The sequence below is a fragment of the Oryx dammah genome, unplaced genomic scaffold, assembly GCF_014754425.2.
Source record: "Oryx dammah isolate SB20612 unplaced genomic scaffold, SCBI_Odam_1.1 HiC_scaffold_12, whole genome shotgun sequence".
NCBI classification, from domain to species: Eukaryota; Metazoa; Chordata; class Mammalia; order Artiodactyla; family Bovidae; genus Oryx; species Oryx dammah.
Window position 1 is genome coordinate 39,794,644 of NW_024070196.1, and position 15,882 is coordinate 39,810,525.

Consider the following 15,882-nt stretch of genomic DNA (forward strand, 5'->3'; position numbering starts at 1 on the left):
GGCCATGGGGCATGTGGGATCTTAGTTCCCTGACCAGGGATCGAACCCACACCTCTTGCATTGGAAGCATGGAGCCTTAACTACAGGACTACAAGGGAAGTTCCTCAATGTTTTTAATTACAAAAAAAGAAAGAAGAAAAGTCTTAAGAGAGAGCTGTAGATTTCCAAGTCCCCTTTGGCAAATACTGGCCTAAAATATCCCCTGACAATCACGGTCTCCTGAGCATCATGACTGGGGTATTCAGCTGCACCTCAAGTTCACGTGAAAAAACAAACATACACATTCCTTTTTTCAAGTCATTTCTCCGCTTGCATTAATTATGCTACCATTCACCCGGGTTACTTAGGCTCAAACCCTACACATAATGTTACATGTTACTCCTTTTGAAGAATGACTTACTCTTTTTGTTGACAATTCCCTGTCCCTTTCACATCGTTTCCCTTTTCCTCTGAAACACGCCTCAGGCACATTCCTCCATGCATACCAGTCAGGTCCCCCTGGAAACTACGTGCAGAGAACGCAGTGCAAGACAGATAAGCCTCATAATTACTTGCAAACTTTGATGCCTGATCTCAGCCTTAAATCCTGGGAAGCTGGACCGCGCCAGGCTTGGAACCGCACAGGAGCTGATGGAGAAAACCTGTGCGGATCTCAGGGCCTAAACCAATGTAGGTCAGTGACCTCTTCGTCTGACCCCAAAAGGCCATGTGGGAATTAATCTGATGGTGAGGAAAGACCCTCACTGAGAATGTCAGCCAGCAAAATAAAAAAAATTATGAAGCCTGCTTGTCCCAGTGTTGAGGGCAGAGGTGGTCAAGGTCCCACAGCTCAAGATATTTCTAGGATGAGAAGAAAGGGTGAATCTTCTGAGCAGAGGGGTGATAACTGACAGTTTAACAATACTTTGGATTTGTTAAAATGGGGAGGAGCAATCCTGTTATTTTATCCTCAAGGATAACTGTGCCCACCCCCACCCCCACCAGTACCTCTGAGTCCTGGAGCCCAAGGGCTCTGCACACAAAGGTTTCTAAAACACGGGGAGAGAGCAGAGGTCTAACACAGGACGGACAGCAAGACTTCCCTCCAGGATGCTACCTACCACAGTCTGCTGATTGGGCCATGACAATCCTTATAATCCAGTGCTCATTGCGAACCGTGCTGTTAAAACAGCTACCAAACATGCTAGCAGTCAAGGCAAGCTTCGGACAACTCATGCGGCTACCACTGTGTTAAACACAATATTGACTTTTATGGTCCAGGCTGTAAAACTCCATCCTGGCTGCAGCAATCAGAGCAGCGGGCGGTCATCAGCTGAGAGAACAAAGTCCAGCACCACCTGGGTGGGAAGGAGGTGGCTTGGAAGAAGGAAGACAGGATGCTGAACAGGCTGTGAATTGTGGGTGGGCTGCATCTCCAGGCACCAGGTAGCCTGTAACAGTGTCAGCTGGAGGAGGCAGAGGACGCGGGTTTTTGAAACTAAGATCCCCACCACCTCCACCACCACTGCAATTAGGGTCAGTACTTAGCGCTTCAGTTAGGTGAGATTATAGACAACTGGAAGCTTTCCCTTCGTCTAGTTTCTGAGACAAATGCCTCTCTCCTTCCCCTTGCCCATCCCTTTTCTGTTTGTAAAAATCTAACTCATGTTCAAATGCAATCTCCTCTCCCTGGTACAGGTCTGCAATTTTAGGAAACTATTCAGCTCTTCACAAAACTTGGAAAACCACTTACGGAAAAAAAAAAGGAACTCCTGGGCTATGAAAAGAGATGCCTGGGAGTGGGAGGGGGGAGGAGAAGGCAGAGCACAGAGGATTTTAAGACCATGAAAATACCCTGTATGATGTTACAATGATGGAAACGTGTCATTACACATTTGTCTAAACTCACAGAGCATACAACACCAAGAATGAACCTGAAAGTTAACTAAGGGCTTTGTGATGACAGTGTGTGGAGATGGGTTGGCCCTTGGTAAAAAAAAAAAAAAAAAAAAAAGTACCACTCGAGTAAAGGGGAAACCTCTGGACCTTCCTCTCAGTTTTACTGTCAACCTAAAACTGCTCTTTAAAAAGCCTTTACTTTAAAAGGGGGACGGTGTGGCTCCCTGATTGTCCTGTGGTTAATTAAGAATCCACCTGCCATATAGAGGACATGGGTGTGATCCTTGGTCCACAAAGATACCACGTACTGTGGACAACTAAGCCCACGCACCCTGAAGCCCATGCTTCTCCTCAACAAAGTAGCCACCACGGTGAGAAGTCCACACACCAAAACAGAGCAGTCCCCGGTCACTGCAACTACAGAAAGCCATAAGAAGCAATGAAGACCCAAGCACAGCCAAAAATAAATCTTAAAACAGAACAAAACAAAACAAACTATGTGAGTAACAGATTCTTAAGAGTTTAAAAAAAAAAGAGAGAGTGAACTCCCTACATGTATGGATTCTGCCACGAGCTGGGAGGGGAACCATAACGGGGAACCGTGACACTACCGGCTTGTATCCATTTTGCTCTTCCCTTCAGAGATGAGAAGCCTGGGGTTGGGGATGCGGGGGAGACTAAGGAATATCACACACAGTAAAACTGCACTGATCTGGATCCGGCACCAAAATTTAAGCGAAAGTATTTGTGCTGCGTTGCTTCACCCACCGCTGCTCATACCTGCCTTTCGGGGAAGGAACACCACCTCCTGATGAAGACAAGCCACCTGCCACTTCCCCACAGTCTGGACATCACCCAGAGTCGGGATTAACACAGGGAAGAAGCTGGAGGAGCTGGAAGCAGAAGCAGACAACACTGGACTCTGACAGTGACAAGACCTGCTGTGAATGGAAGGCCTGACAGGTGCTAAGTGTTGCGTAGCAGGTGTAGCTGATGTGCACTCTCTAGTCCTCGGGACCCTGCAAGAAAAGCCATCTTACATTCATTTTACTGAAGAAAAAACTAAGACAGGTGTGCCCTACGATATAAGTGGGGGGAGCTGGCTTTGAACTCAAGAATACAAATCCAGAACGGATTCCCTACTCTTTCTATTAACCTTCCAAGTACAGATTGAGGACCTCCACTTATTCTTTGGGGCCACCAAAATTTAAAACTGAACATGTATATAATGCTTGCAAGGCCTTGCACGTTCTGGCCAGTGGATCCTGCCTCCCAGAAACACTCTAACTTCAAAGAATCTGGTCCATTCGCTAACCCAGAATACTGCCGAGGTGACGCACCTTCAGCCTCTCCAGCCCTGAGTCCTACCCCTCAGGTCTTAACTCCTGGGTGAAGCCGCCTCTAAGCAGCCAGACTAAAGAGCCCTCAGTCCTACCTGCCATCTGAACAGGACAGTACACTTGGTCCTGCTCTACTCACTGCTTTGTATCACCAGTTAGCTCTTAAACTTGGTATCTATCATTGCACAGTTAAATGGGAAGCTCCCTAGAAATATGAGACCTCACACTTCCTTATAAACCTCTTAGGAACTTCAAATGTTAACATGTAGAGAAGGAATACAGACCATGTACTGAATTGGGTTTTAAATTCCCAGGGCCACTAGTTAACCAGACGTTGATCTCCAGCAAGCCTCAGTTTTTATCTGTAACTTTTTATCTAAAAATTACCTAATAAAATACCCACTGTCAAAGGGTAACTGCAAGAGGATGTAAGCAAAGATGAGGCAGCATGGTGCCTAGTGCACAGGAAATGGTCCCTCCTCCACAGACACTGGGGGCTCCTCTAACACTCCAGAGAAGCAGCTACTTACAGGCAACTTAAAAGACTGCAGACACACCACTTACACCGATAGTCCATAGTTAATAAGGTTTAGAATACAAAAACATATTTTTAAAACCACAAATGGCTATTTGCATTATAAAAGAATTTTTCTTAATTTTTATTTATTGCCCATACTATTTTATAATAATAAATGAATTTTTTAAAAAGAATATTTACCTACAAGGTCATTACCCCTTCACATCAACTCTTGTATTTTTCTGTTTTTCTTCTAGTCCTTGGTCATACATTTACGTATTTTACTAATATATTCATATTGTAGGAACCAACTGATTTTGGGATTTTTATTTACCATATCTAATATTTGATTATAATAATGTCACATTTTATATTTATATTTATATATCATTATTTATGTGTATTATGTAGCATGTATTATAATCAATATGATATATATTTAGTATTTTATGTATTTGTTGCTATATTAAATATGCATTAATATATTTTATATATTGTATTAAAATACTTAATTTAATTATATTAATAAAGTCCCCATAATCATTTAATCATCATATAATATCCTATGAAGCTAACATCACAATTTAGCTACTTTCCAGCTGTTAGACAACAATCATAATTCTTTTAGATTTTTATCATCATAAGAATCATGCTTAAAGAACATCTCCAGGTATGAAAGTTTTTGTTTTTCTTTTTAATACCTTCATGCCGATGACATTTTTCTTTTAAATCATTCAGGCCCCAAAGCACAAGCTAGACAGAGGGTCAGTAACTCCCAGGCAGAAGGTACAGTCCACCCACGGGCACGGTTTCTTCAGGGCACTTTCAATCGCCCCCACTAACCAGCCACTCTAGTGTTACACACAGTTACACGGCTAGGAGCGTAGGTAGGTGCAGCATCTCCAGAGAGTGATTTGGCAGAAATTCCACCCTGGATCCTAACCCTAGAAAGATACTTGAGCTTCTGCATAAACATCTTCTGACCAGGATGGTCACCATCTCTAATTAAAAAAAAAAAAAAAAAAAGACTGAAAACAATCTAAACATTCATCAATAGAGGGCTGTGTACTTGAATGCACACTAAAAGTACCTTAGTGGGGTGTTCATAAAGACAAACCATAGACATCCAGGGTTAATGAAATTGGAATCTCGGAGAATGGTCTGGGCATTTAAATCTTTCTGGTGCCCTGTAATGTCCAGCCAGACGGAGAACCACTGGCTTAAATAAAGTCTTCTCTGTGCATTCAGTCAGCGGAAACCAAGCGGGTATTAGCAACATGCTGGACGGTGTGTACAGCAACTACCGTTTCTGTGAATGAAAGGGGATGTTTTTCCTTATGTCTGCACAGAATATTTCCAGAAGGATAAACTAAAAGAAACTGGTATAATAAGGGTAGCCTGGACTTCCCTGGTGGCCCAGTGGTAAAGAATCCACCTGCCAGTGTAGGAGACACACGGGTGTGCTTCCTGGTCTGGGAAGATTCCGCATGCCAAGGACCAACTAAGGCCACGTGCCACAGCTACTGAGCCTGTGCAACTGGAGTCCAGGAATCCGCACACACTGAGCCCACATGCTGTAACTACTGAATCCAGAGCACCCTGGAGCCCGTGCTCTGCAACAAGAAAAGTCACCACAATGAGAAGCCCACGCACTACAATGAAGAGTAGCCCCTGCTTGCTACAACTAGAGAAAACCCATGCAGCAACAAACACCCAGCACAGCCAGAAATAAAAAGAAATAAAAGTATAAAAAATAATAAGGGTAGCCTTTGGAAAGAGAGATTAGGGGTGTGAAGTGAGAAACTTGTATTTCAATGTATACCATTTTATACTGTTTGATTTTTCATCAGGTGCATTTAAAAGTTAACCTTGAACACAATCGTAATTTAATCTGTGAGCTGTTTCTCAGGAGCTCGTGGCACTAAGTGGCACACAGTGTTCCAGGTCAGGGCTGACCTATTCCAGGTCAAGGTGTTCCTAGGGTCTCCAAGGGGCCCTGCGCACACGGAAGAGACCAGGCAGCTTTCACTGGCCCTCTGTGGGCTCGTGTGGCCCTGACAACCAGTGCACCAGCCTAAAGCAAACAGCACTGCCTGCTAAGCCAGGGAAATGTTTGCTCGTGGCTTCCCTCCCCACTCACCGAAGCCATTGCCAATGACACATCAGTTTGGGCCATCACCTCCTAAAGGGCATGCCAGGTTTTTAAACCCATTTTAAATGAGTTTTTCAGCTGGAAACATCATGCATGGAATGCAAAGAAGAGGCCATCTTTTTTTCTAAAGCACTTACTTCCTGCAGCCTGCAAACACCGTCTCTTGAGGATTTAGAATACCAACATTGTTTTTAGAATTAAGTTCCCTAGTGGCTCAGTGGTAAAGAATCCACCTGCAATGCAGAAGACGCAGGAGACTCAGGTTCCATCCCTGGGTTGGGAAGACCCCTTGGAGGAAGGGATGGCAACCCACTCCAGTATTTTTGCCTGGAGAATCCCAGGGACAGAGGGTCCTGGTGGGCTACAGTCCACAGGTTCACAAACAGTCAGACACGACTGAAGTGCCTGAGCACATGTGCTGTATCTTCCGTTTGAAAGAGCCACTTAGCTAATTTCATTCTATAATGTATTTCAGTTTTACCAAGCCACACGAAAATTCAATAATGCTAAACAGCATAGGATAGTTTTATAGCAAACAGTTTGCTAGTAATTTCAGAGGTTTACAGATGTTGTTAAATACTTTTCCTATAGGCTGCTTTCAACAGCTATGAAGTTTCATAACTATGTCTCAGATGTATTACTTAAGGGTCATTTTGATCATTTTATTTACTTTTAGGTTTGGCTGCACTGGGTCTTCACTGCTACACGGACTTTCTCTAGTTGTGGTGAGGGGGGCTACACTCTAGCTGCAGTGTGGGCTTCTCATCGTCAAGGCTTCTCTTGTGGAGCATGGGCTCCAGGGCGCACAGGCTTCAGTAGCTGTGGTATATGGGCTCAGCAGCGGTCCCCGGGCTCTAGAGCACAGGCTCAATAGTTGTGGTGCACAGACTTAGTTGCTCCGTGGCACATGGGATCTTCCCAGATCCAGGATCAAATCCGTGTCTCTTGCATTGGCAGGCAGATTCTCTACCGCTGAGCCACTAGGGAAGTCCCTGAAGTGTCTTTTTTATGTGTCTTTGTTTTTTTAAGGAGAGGGCAGGTCCCTTTAGAGTATCTACCTCATTAATTTTATATCAGAAAAAGAATTCATTCATATTAATGGAAAGAAGGAAACCGCATTGTCTATAACAAGATTCCTTTGACAAATGACAAAACGCATATCAGAAACATCAAGAGAAAAAAAAACATAGCCTATCAAGAGATCAGGTTCTGGAATACCAGAGAATCTTTAAGGATCGTCTGCTTGCAAAAGTCTCATTCATTCATTCATTCCTCTAACAAGCGTTTAAGTACAGCTTCCTGCCAGGCCCTGCACTAAGCACTACAGCTGGGACAGGAGGGCCAGGATTAGAATTCCCATATCTAACCACAACATGGATGTTTTCTTGTTTAATTCAACTACTCAAATGTATGCTTAAATTGGCTAAATGATATTTTTGTTACTATTTCTCAATCCTGTTTTAGAAGAGAACTTGAGTAAACGAGGATAGTCAAATAAGAGCTAGATGAAATCAAGCACACTAATGTCTTCCCATTACTCCAAAGGTTTCAACCATATGACAGAACAAAACACTCAGTTTTCTGGGTACACCAGGGAAAGGTGGTTGGCAATCTGAAGTACGTGTAAGGTGTCAAAGGCAGAACTGATTAGACTGGTGATTTTGCTGTTTCTTCCTAACACATCCTAAATCAACACCTGTTTCATCTCTGAGAAATATGCAGGTTAACGTCTAAGTTGTCTCCAACTTGTGAAGAAACACAGTTGCCATGACAACTGAACAAAAAGTTTAGTGAGCAAAATTCACCAATGAAATGCAAAAATCCAAATTCCATCTAACTGACATATGTGTACTTGTAAGCAAATGCTAGTTTTCTGTTTGTTAAACCATCAAAATAAATGAAAATATGTTCTGTGAAAAGTTCCATGGATACAACATTTAAACACACACATTTTTGTCAGAGTAGGTCACAATTAAATAAAATGAAACAGTGACTGTTTGACAAGTAAATCTCAGCAGTGCAGCATTTAGCATTACAGGGTCTCGAGCACACTTTCTTCAAGGAAAACCAGATACTTCTACTAAAGTTAGTATACTTTTTGGGTTGTGCTAAATTATCAAGTAAATTCATGTAATATATTCCATTTCTACTGATATCCATTACTGATATCCCCAATTTCCCGGATCTAATGCCTAATGATCTGAGGTTGAACTGATGTAATAATAATAGAAATAAAATGCACAATAAATGTCATGAGCTTGAATCATCCCAAAACCATCCCATACTCCCTGGTCCATGGAAAAACTGTCTTCTACGAATCCCATCCCTGGTGTCAAAAAGATTGGGGACTGCTGGATTACACAATGTAACCTAGGGTATATTCAAATAAATGGACTATCAATTTCCCTAAAAAAGTCCTTCTATCATCAACACATAGTTTACTTAGGCTGTCCACATGTGATGGATGCGTGGTTACATTATTAATATCCAACATACAACTATCCTCACTAGAAACTCGGCTGAGGTTCCCACCAGATACGCAGGTTTGCCCTCAACCCCCATCAGCTCTGGGGGATGAATTTCTACTGCCCCAGTGACCGCTCTGCATAAACTGGTGGTCATTTTCAAGTAGATATCCATAAATTATCAGACACTAGTCGTCACTGATTTAAAAGTGTATTACCTCAAATACAGAAATGCTCTTATATGATGATGAAAATGTCTTAAGTGTGGTGATAAAATCATCTTCATAAAGCAGGCACCTATCTCTTCATAACACAACACTGGGTGCAAATTCCAGAGCATGATCTACATCTGAAGCAAGATTCAGGGACAAATAACTAGAAAAATATTCCAAAGGTATCTATGAATGAAAAGCACACAGTTAGAGAGAAACATGATAGCGGGGGATCCAGACTCACACTAATACTGAAATCCCATGTAACAGAAAGCACCTGCCATCCAACACATACCCCAAACACCAGAGTATTAATGGTTGTATTTATTGCACTTAATATATTGCATTATTTCAGCACAAACATAAAGCGCAATAAGAAAAATAGCATGATGTGTGAGATGGCACATTGTCCTTACCAGGAGTCCATCACAGAGGCAGCTAGACACTTCTGGCTGAACACAGAGGGACGGCAGCCCACCCCCTTGCACCCCCATCCTGCCCCCACCAGGATACGATGCAAAAGAGTGTCTGTGTGGCCTGAGCGGTGAGTCATGGATGTTCCACTTGCAGACAGGGTGGGGTTGAGGGAAGTCACCATTACATGCCCAGTTAGCTGGAAAAGTCCATCCTGTTTTTCCTCTTTTACATAAGAATCATTTCTCACAAACCTGAGATAAGAAGAACAGTTGGTAAGTAGGAACTCACCAGATATTTTAGCATTCTTATCCACAAAGGGAAAGACTGACTTTTACAGCCAAGGACGTGATCTCATGGTGCAGGCCTGATTGTTCATGCCAGCAAGGGACTTGGACAATCAGGATAAAACATGTGTTCTTTTGTGCCCACACCAAGAAAAACAGTGTCTGGGGAAATTGCACAGCACCAGTTCTCAAATCGGATTCACCCACCGGGAGTTCACACCAACAGCCAGATCGTTTCAGGAGCACAAGGACAATCTTTTACGACTTCCTTTGCCAAGGAAAAACAACTGCAGGGGCTTCCTTAGGCTGATCTGATGGGCAGACCATGGGAAACACAACCCAAATCCACGGTGGCAAAAATCAACCCCTCTTTACCTCTACCCTCTGTGCTTTAAAAGACCGTGAGCCCAGCCCATCTCTCAGACCACCTGCTAAGTCAAATGACAACATGTAACATGACCATTTCACATTCAGAACTTAAAATTGTAATACGTCTCTCAGCTTTAAAAACATCCAATCCCAGCCCCTTAAACTTACTCAAGCTTCCCCCAAATCTAAAAAGTTGTGTTACCTTTTTCCAAACACACTTCAAATAAATCTTAGTTAGATCTCTCTTAATCCAGGTGATCACCTGGGGACCTGGCTGCAGCTCCTGAGCCCTGGTGGACACCATGCTGGCTGAGGTTGGGGGAGGCAGGAAACTTGCCCCACTAGTAAAAATTGTGCACACAAATATCGCCTTCAATTATCAACTTCACCAATTAAACTGGCCTCCTAAGGATCATCAAGAACTTAGGTGTTAAGTACATTAAAATTCACAGCATATTACTCTTAATAACAGGAACTACCAGTTATTTTAGCAAAGAAGAGAAAACCTATAAAGACTTTTTATACAAATCGAGTTTCTCAGCAAATCTTACACTTAATCCCTGCCTCACAATGGAAGATACCCCAGAGCCTACTTAACATTTAAAATAACTTAAATCACAAAAGTAACACAAATTCGTTAGAGCAAAACCCAAAATACCAACCAAATATAAAACAGAGAAGGATCAAATAAAAATTTCACCCCCTGGTTGACCACTGCTGTTAAAATCCTGGTAGCAGGACTGCTCACCCTCTCTTCCCACGTGTGTGGTCCCACACCTACCTTCAGTATCATTCACAAGTTTATATTGTTTTTACTTTTTCTAGAGAACACCTGTGCATGTGCACATACACATACATGTACGCAGAGTCAAAAAATAAAGATTTGGCAGCTGCAGAGTGCCATCCACCAGCCAGCTGTATCACTTCACCTAACAAATTTTTCCTTTCCACTTAAATAAGATTTTATTCCTGATACGAAAAACTTGTAAATAATTCTGAAAAACATACCACACTCCTGAAGCCAATCCTGACCACCCAGCCACCTTCATCCAGATCTGATGAGGGTCTTAGCACTCCTCTGAAAATTCAATCTGTTTCATGACCAACACCATCGAGGTAAAAAAGAGAAGTAATAACAAGTTGCTTCAGCTCTGTCCCAAGTATCCCAACTAATTGAAGGAGAAATCAGCCTCTGAAAAACAGCTCAGTTTTTGTAAAGCCTCAATATGAGTGATACTGAATTCCACGAGTTAAGAGGCCCTTGGTAATACTTAAAATCGTTCTGTACTGCATTTTACTCTTTTCACAAGATTTTCAAATATATTACCTCCCTATCGCAACCCTGTTACACAGGAAGGGTGCAATCACCTTACTTGCAAATGACAAAAACTGAGGCCCAGAGAAACAGAGAGACACGCAGGTCTGTACGCACACATGGTGGCACAAAGCAGGATGAAACTGATGGCCTCCTTGACTGGTCCTCCAGGTGATTTGAACGGAATCCACCATATGAGCTGGACTCTGACCCCAAATTCTTAACACCCTTCAGGGCCCAGCTCAGGACCAGGCAATGCAGTGGGGTGGGTGTACTGACAAATCGTATGATTTATGTGTCACATGTCTTATTAAAAAGATCATTAAACATGTGGTGTAGTGGAGCTATCTGTGTTTTTTCCAGAATATTCCTCCCTTACCCCAGGAAAATCTCATTAGATGCTAGCGTCCTGGAAGCTGGCGGGCGGGCGGGGGAAGCCCTTCTGCTAGAGGGAAGAGTAACTCCTGGCCTGGCCCTCAGTCACAGCAAGGATGAGAACAGTGTGTCCTCAGAGAGGTACTTAACGCAAGAGTGTGCTCCTTATCAACGTCTAAGTTATCTTCCTGTTACAGTTTCCAGTGTGTTCTCTGCTGCTGATGCATGTCGGTGTAGGACCTGCTGTCCTTAGATGTCCTACCCCAGTATGTACAGGTGGAGCTCAAAGTCACACACCCAGAAGCTAAGCATCAGACCCTCTCAGATAACGATAAGTGGATTAAATTATACTAACCCTGGAGCAGGTGACTTAAACGTGGAAGACGTGGATTAGCAGGAACTAAGCAATGTGACCTCAAATATTCGGGACTGGAAGGGTGTGGGGGTGGCGGTCTCTTCCCAGCCCTTACACAGTCAGTGGCCAAGTGGCTGAGACACTCTCTTGACCCCTCACATCCCAGGAGACACACATGCTTACTTCATCTACTTGGTCCCAAATAAGACACTGGATAACCCATGATCTTCTCCGCCTCCATCTTGCACACACATCTGAGGCGGAAACTGGTCCACTAATTTACCAGAAACATTTTTAAAAAAAGATAAAATTTCAAACTTGAACCAGACATGCAAGAAGTTGGTGGACACATCTTGGTTTTTAAAAGTTCCTAAAATGAACATGCTGATCTGAGATGCAAGGCAACCAGGAATCCAATTCTATTTCTCATTTGAGCTGCCAGACATGTAACCTCATTTTGTTCTAATTTATCCTTCTGGAAAAAATTAAAAAGCGTGTGTGTGTGTGTGTGTGTGAGAATTAGTTAAAAGTGAAAGCAAAAAAAATTCTTTCAAATTTCAAGACCATAATGCAACTTTATAACTTTAAATGGAGCTTACACTTCACAAAAACCATAATCATAATTCCTTCTCTCAAACTTATAAATTCAATCTCTTCTGATTCTTTTCCTGTTTTCCTAGCAAGCTCCTTCCTCAAAGCTATGAAAAGGGCTTCCTGTCAAGATCCTCAAAGAAATACATGTAAGACGGAATCTCAAATGTGATGATTCTTTGCAGGTAGAACCCCAGGAAGTACAAAGATCTGAAAAAGACCTGCAAGGTAAGCTACTTACCCTGGTCCTCAAAATTCCTCTCTAATAAATTCCAGAGAACCAGACGGACATAAAGACAGCTGGGAAGTCAGGGACGTGGCGAGGCCCACGGTTAATACAGCACTATCCAGGGCAAGACCGAGGAGGAGTGGGGAAAAGTTTAAAATAACTAGCGGAAGTCCATCACTGCAAAAAGATATAGAAAACCTCTAAAACAAAAATATGTATATATATAAACTGGACCTTATTTTTACTTAGGTTTTTCCCCAAATATATAACAATCTATGCTACAGAACTGCCCCCAAAGCCTACCTGAATCTTCCTTTCCTTCTCAAGATCTACAAGTTACCTCCTGTAATTAAACACACTGAAAAACACTAAATTCACATTAGGCGTGCAAGAGTTTTAAGGTAAGGTTTACACCTTAACTTCTGGAAATCTATACAACCACAGAGCCCCCAGGGGCAGCTCATTACCTGTCTGAGGTACCCGCTCCCCTGAAAGCACAAGCCATCTCCTATTTGGTTAAATCTTATACAGGGTAGGAGGGGGACATTTGATGGCTTCACAGCATCTGAGAGTTAAGTCAGGTGAGAAAGCAGGAGGAAAGACTCGCCCGGGTGCCCCGGGTCAATGTGACATGTCATGGTTGATTTGCCCTCATCTTCCTGAGTCTTTACTTCACCTTTTCCAAGGTGAGCCCACAGCAGACACACTGCCGAAGGGTCCTGGGATCACCAATTCTCTTCAACACATTTACCTCCAAAACTTGCAGAAAATCCTAAAGCAGTCAACAAAGACAAAACCCAAAACCAGTCCTTGGCCCAATTTTGTGTTCTTCACTAGACACTGACAGGAAGTCAGAACACTATACTGAAAATGTTCCCACCAAGTTAGAATCAGTTTCCCTAATATGGCCAGGGCCTAAATATAGCCACAGTATTTTTTTTGGTTCAAAATACACTCCAATGCAGTTGTGGATGGAGGGAAACACTGGTGGGCAAGTGAGCAGAGAGCATGGCAAACCGTGGCCAGGCATCTGGGGCTCTCACACCCTAGACAAGGGCTGCTCAAGCAAAGACAGTTGTAACTCATGCCCTGTTCCCTCCAGCCTTTGTCCCCCTCCACCAAGTCTGGGTTACTGGGAGGAAGAGAAGAAATTACACACCCTGAGCCTGAAGTAATTCTACCGTTCCCAGAAGCAACAGAGCCATCACTAGGACCCACAGCAGTGAAAGGCGGAGAATGCCCTACTCGAATTTTAACGATTCAGTTCACCTGCAGAACACGGGAGAATTTACCGAAGGTGTGTCAAGGCTTAACAATTTACCTTCCAAGCAACAGCACACACCCACACACACACCACAGACACTAAATACTGGTAATACTCACATAACTGCAACCAGGGGCTTTGTGTGCTTTCAGTGAGTGGAATTTAAGAAAAGCAAAATCTAGAGCATAAAACTTAGTCCAAAATGTATTCAAAGTTTCACTTAAAACTTTTAAAAGGCTTATTACACTAAGTCTAGATCTAGTGCACAGAGAGGAAGACTTTAAACTCTTTTTGCAAGACATTTTAGCCGAAAAGTGTCAGGATTGGAAGTAGATGCTCACTAAAATACTTAAAACAACAGTTACGGGGAAAGAAATGAACTTCTCAACGTAAGCGTGCCGAAAGGCAATTATAAGAAGGCCTATTTTAAAAGAGCCCTTGAAAGCAGACGAGCCTAGAGATTTCAGACTGGACTGTCTGGTCACACAACTCGAGTGAAATGCAAGTTCAGACACCAGACAAGCTGCTCGGTTCTCTGCGACTTTACGTCTGCCCGGCTGTAAAATGGGAATTATGGTCTTAGCCGCCGCACGAGGTTGTCGGGGAAACGAACCAGAGAAATCAGCCTAAGGCACCCAAGATGCCAGCGCGCCCCCCGGGCGAGTGGCGCGTCTCCGGGGGCGCGTGTTGGGAGGGCAGGTCCGAGCACACATGCTCCAGCTTTGTTAGCCCCCCTCCCTCGGCCACTTCCTACAGCATCTCGGGTCCCGCACACACCACGCGCCGCCGGCCTCTCACGACGGGGAAACGACACGTTCCCATCCACGCGTCCGAGAACCGGTCCCCCGGCCAGGGAGGAGGAGGGTGCCGCGCTCGTGCCGCCGCGCGCTTCCAAGTTCAGAGCAGAGTCACGGGCACAATAGGGCTGAAGCGGCGCCCCGGCCCCCACCGCGGCCCCCAGACCCCCGGGCGGCACCGTGGGAGTCCCGGCAGCCGCGAGCGGGAAGGGGGCCAGTGACCGCGCGGGCCAGGGCCTGCGGTGCCGGAGGCGGGGGCTTCGGGGCCGGCGGCGGCGGCCTGGGAGACCCCGTCCCCTTTTCCTTTCCCCCATCCCCTTCCCCTCCGCCTCCCGCCCGCCGGTCCCCGGCCCCTCACCTGAAGGCTGGCCCCTCCCGGGGCGCCCGGCCCGGGGCAGTCGCCGCCGCGGAGCCGCCGCCGCCCTTCCTGTTGAAGAGCCTCTGCAGCAGGGTCGGGGCCATGGCGCTGCGGCTCCGCTGCGGCTGCGGCTCCGCGGCCTCAGCCCGGCTCAGCGCGCGGCCGGGGGCGGCGGCGGGGCCATCGCGGCGCGAGGAGCTGTGCTCGGCGCCGGGACCGCCGGCCGGTCATATGACGGGGCTGGCCCGCCGCCGCCGCGCGCTGACAGTTCTCCCCGCGGGAGGAGCCGCCGCCGGCGCGGGAGGAGCGCGGGAGGAGCGCGGGAGGAGCGCAGCCGCCGCGCGGCAGCCATTGGCCCCGGGACCCCGCCCGGCCCCGGAACCGGGGGGCGGGGGCCGGGGGCCGGGGGAGGGGCGCGGGAGGCGGGGGTCTCGCGGGTGGGTGGGGGCGCGCGCTTAAAGGGGCCGGGGCGGCTGGGGGGGGGGGGTCGTGGGAGGCGGGAGCCTCCACGGGGTGGGGCACGACGCTTAAAAGGGACACAGCGAAGGAGGGGCGCAGCGCTTAAGGGGGGAAGGGGGGACAGTCGGGTGGCGGCTCAGGTGGGCCGGGAAGGTCGAGGCAGGGGCGCAGGGGGCGGGGCCAGAGGCGGGGCCCGGAGTGGAGGCGGGTTGGTGGTAGTGGCGCGCTGGGGGGGCGGGGCCGCGGGGGGGGGGGGGGACAGCGGCCCGTGGGGGTGGGGCGGGGGCACGCGGCTCTGCGGGATGCGGGGGTTCCCGAGTCTGCAGGGGTCAGTTGGAAGCGGCTGGAGAGCTGCAGGGCGGGTCTTTGTTGTTTTGAGACAAAGCCCCTGAACTTGGGTCCTGCCTGTGCAGGTGCGCGGGCTCGTTCCCCGGAGGCGTGCTCTGGGGTTTGAGTGGACTCTCACCACACCCAGGGTACTGGTACATCTGCCGTATGGGCTTGC

The 15,882-nt window shown here is 46.1% G+C and overlaps 1 protein-coding gene across 2 annotated transcripts in view; it reads right to left on the bottom strand.

Moving 5' to 3' along the window:
- The window catches only part of FNIP2 (folliculin interacting protein 2), a 123,063-nt gene extending 107,909 nt beyond the window's left edge, over positions 1–15,154 (bottom strand). For both annotated transcript variants that reach the window (XM_040251605.1, XM_040251603.1), the window contains exon 1: positions 14,919–15,154. In XM_040251605.1, the coding sequence (XP_040107539.1) occupies positions 14,919–15,022 (104 nt within the window). In that variant the 5' untranslated portion in view covers positions 15,023–15,154. The remainder of the gene's footprint in view (positions 1–14,918) is intronic.
- Between the last annotated feature and the right edge of the window lie 728 nt (positions 15,155–15,882).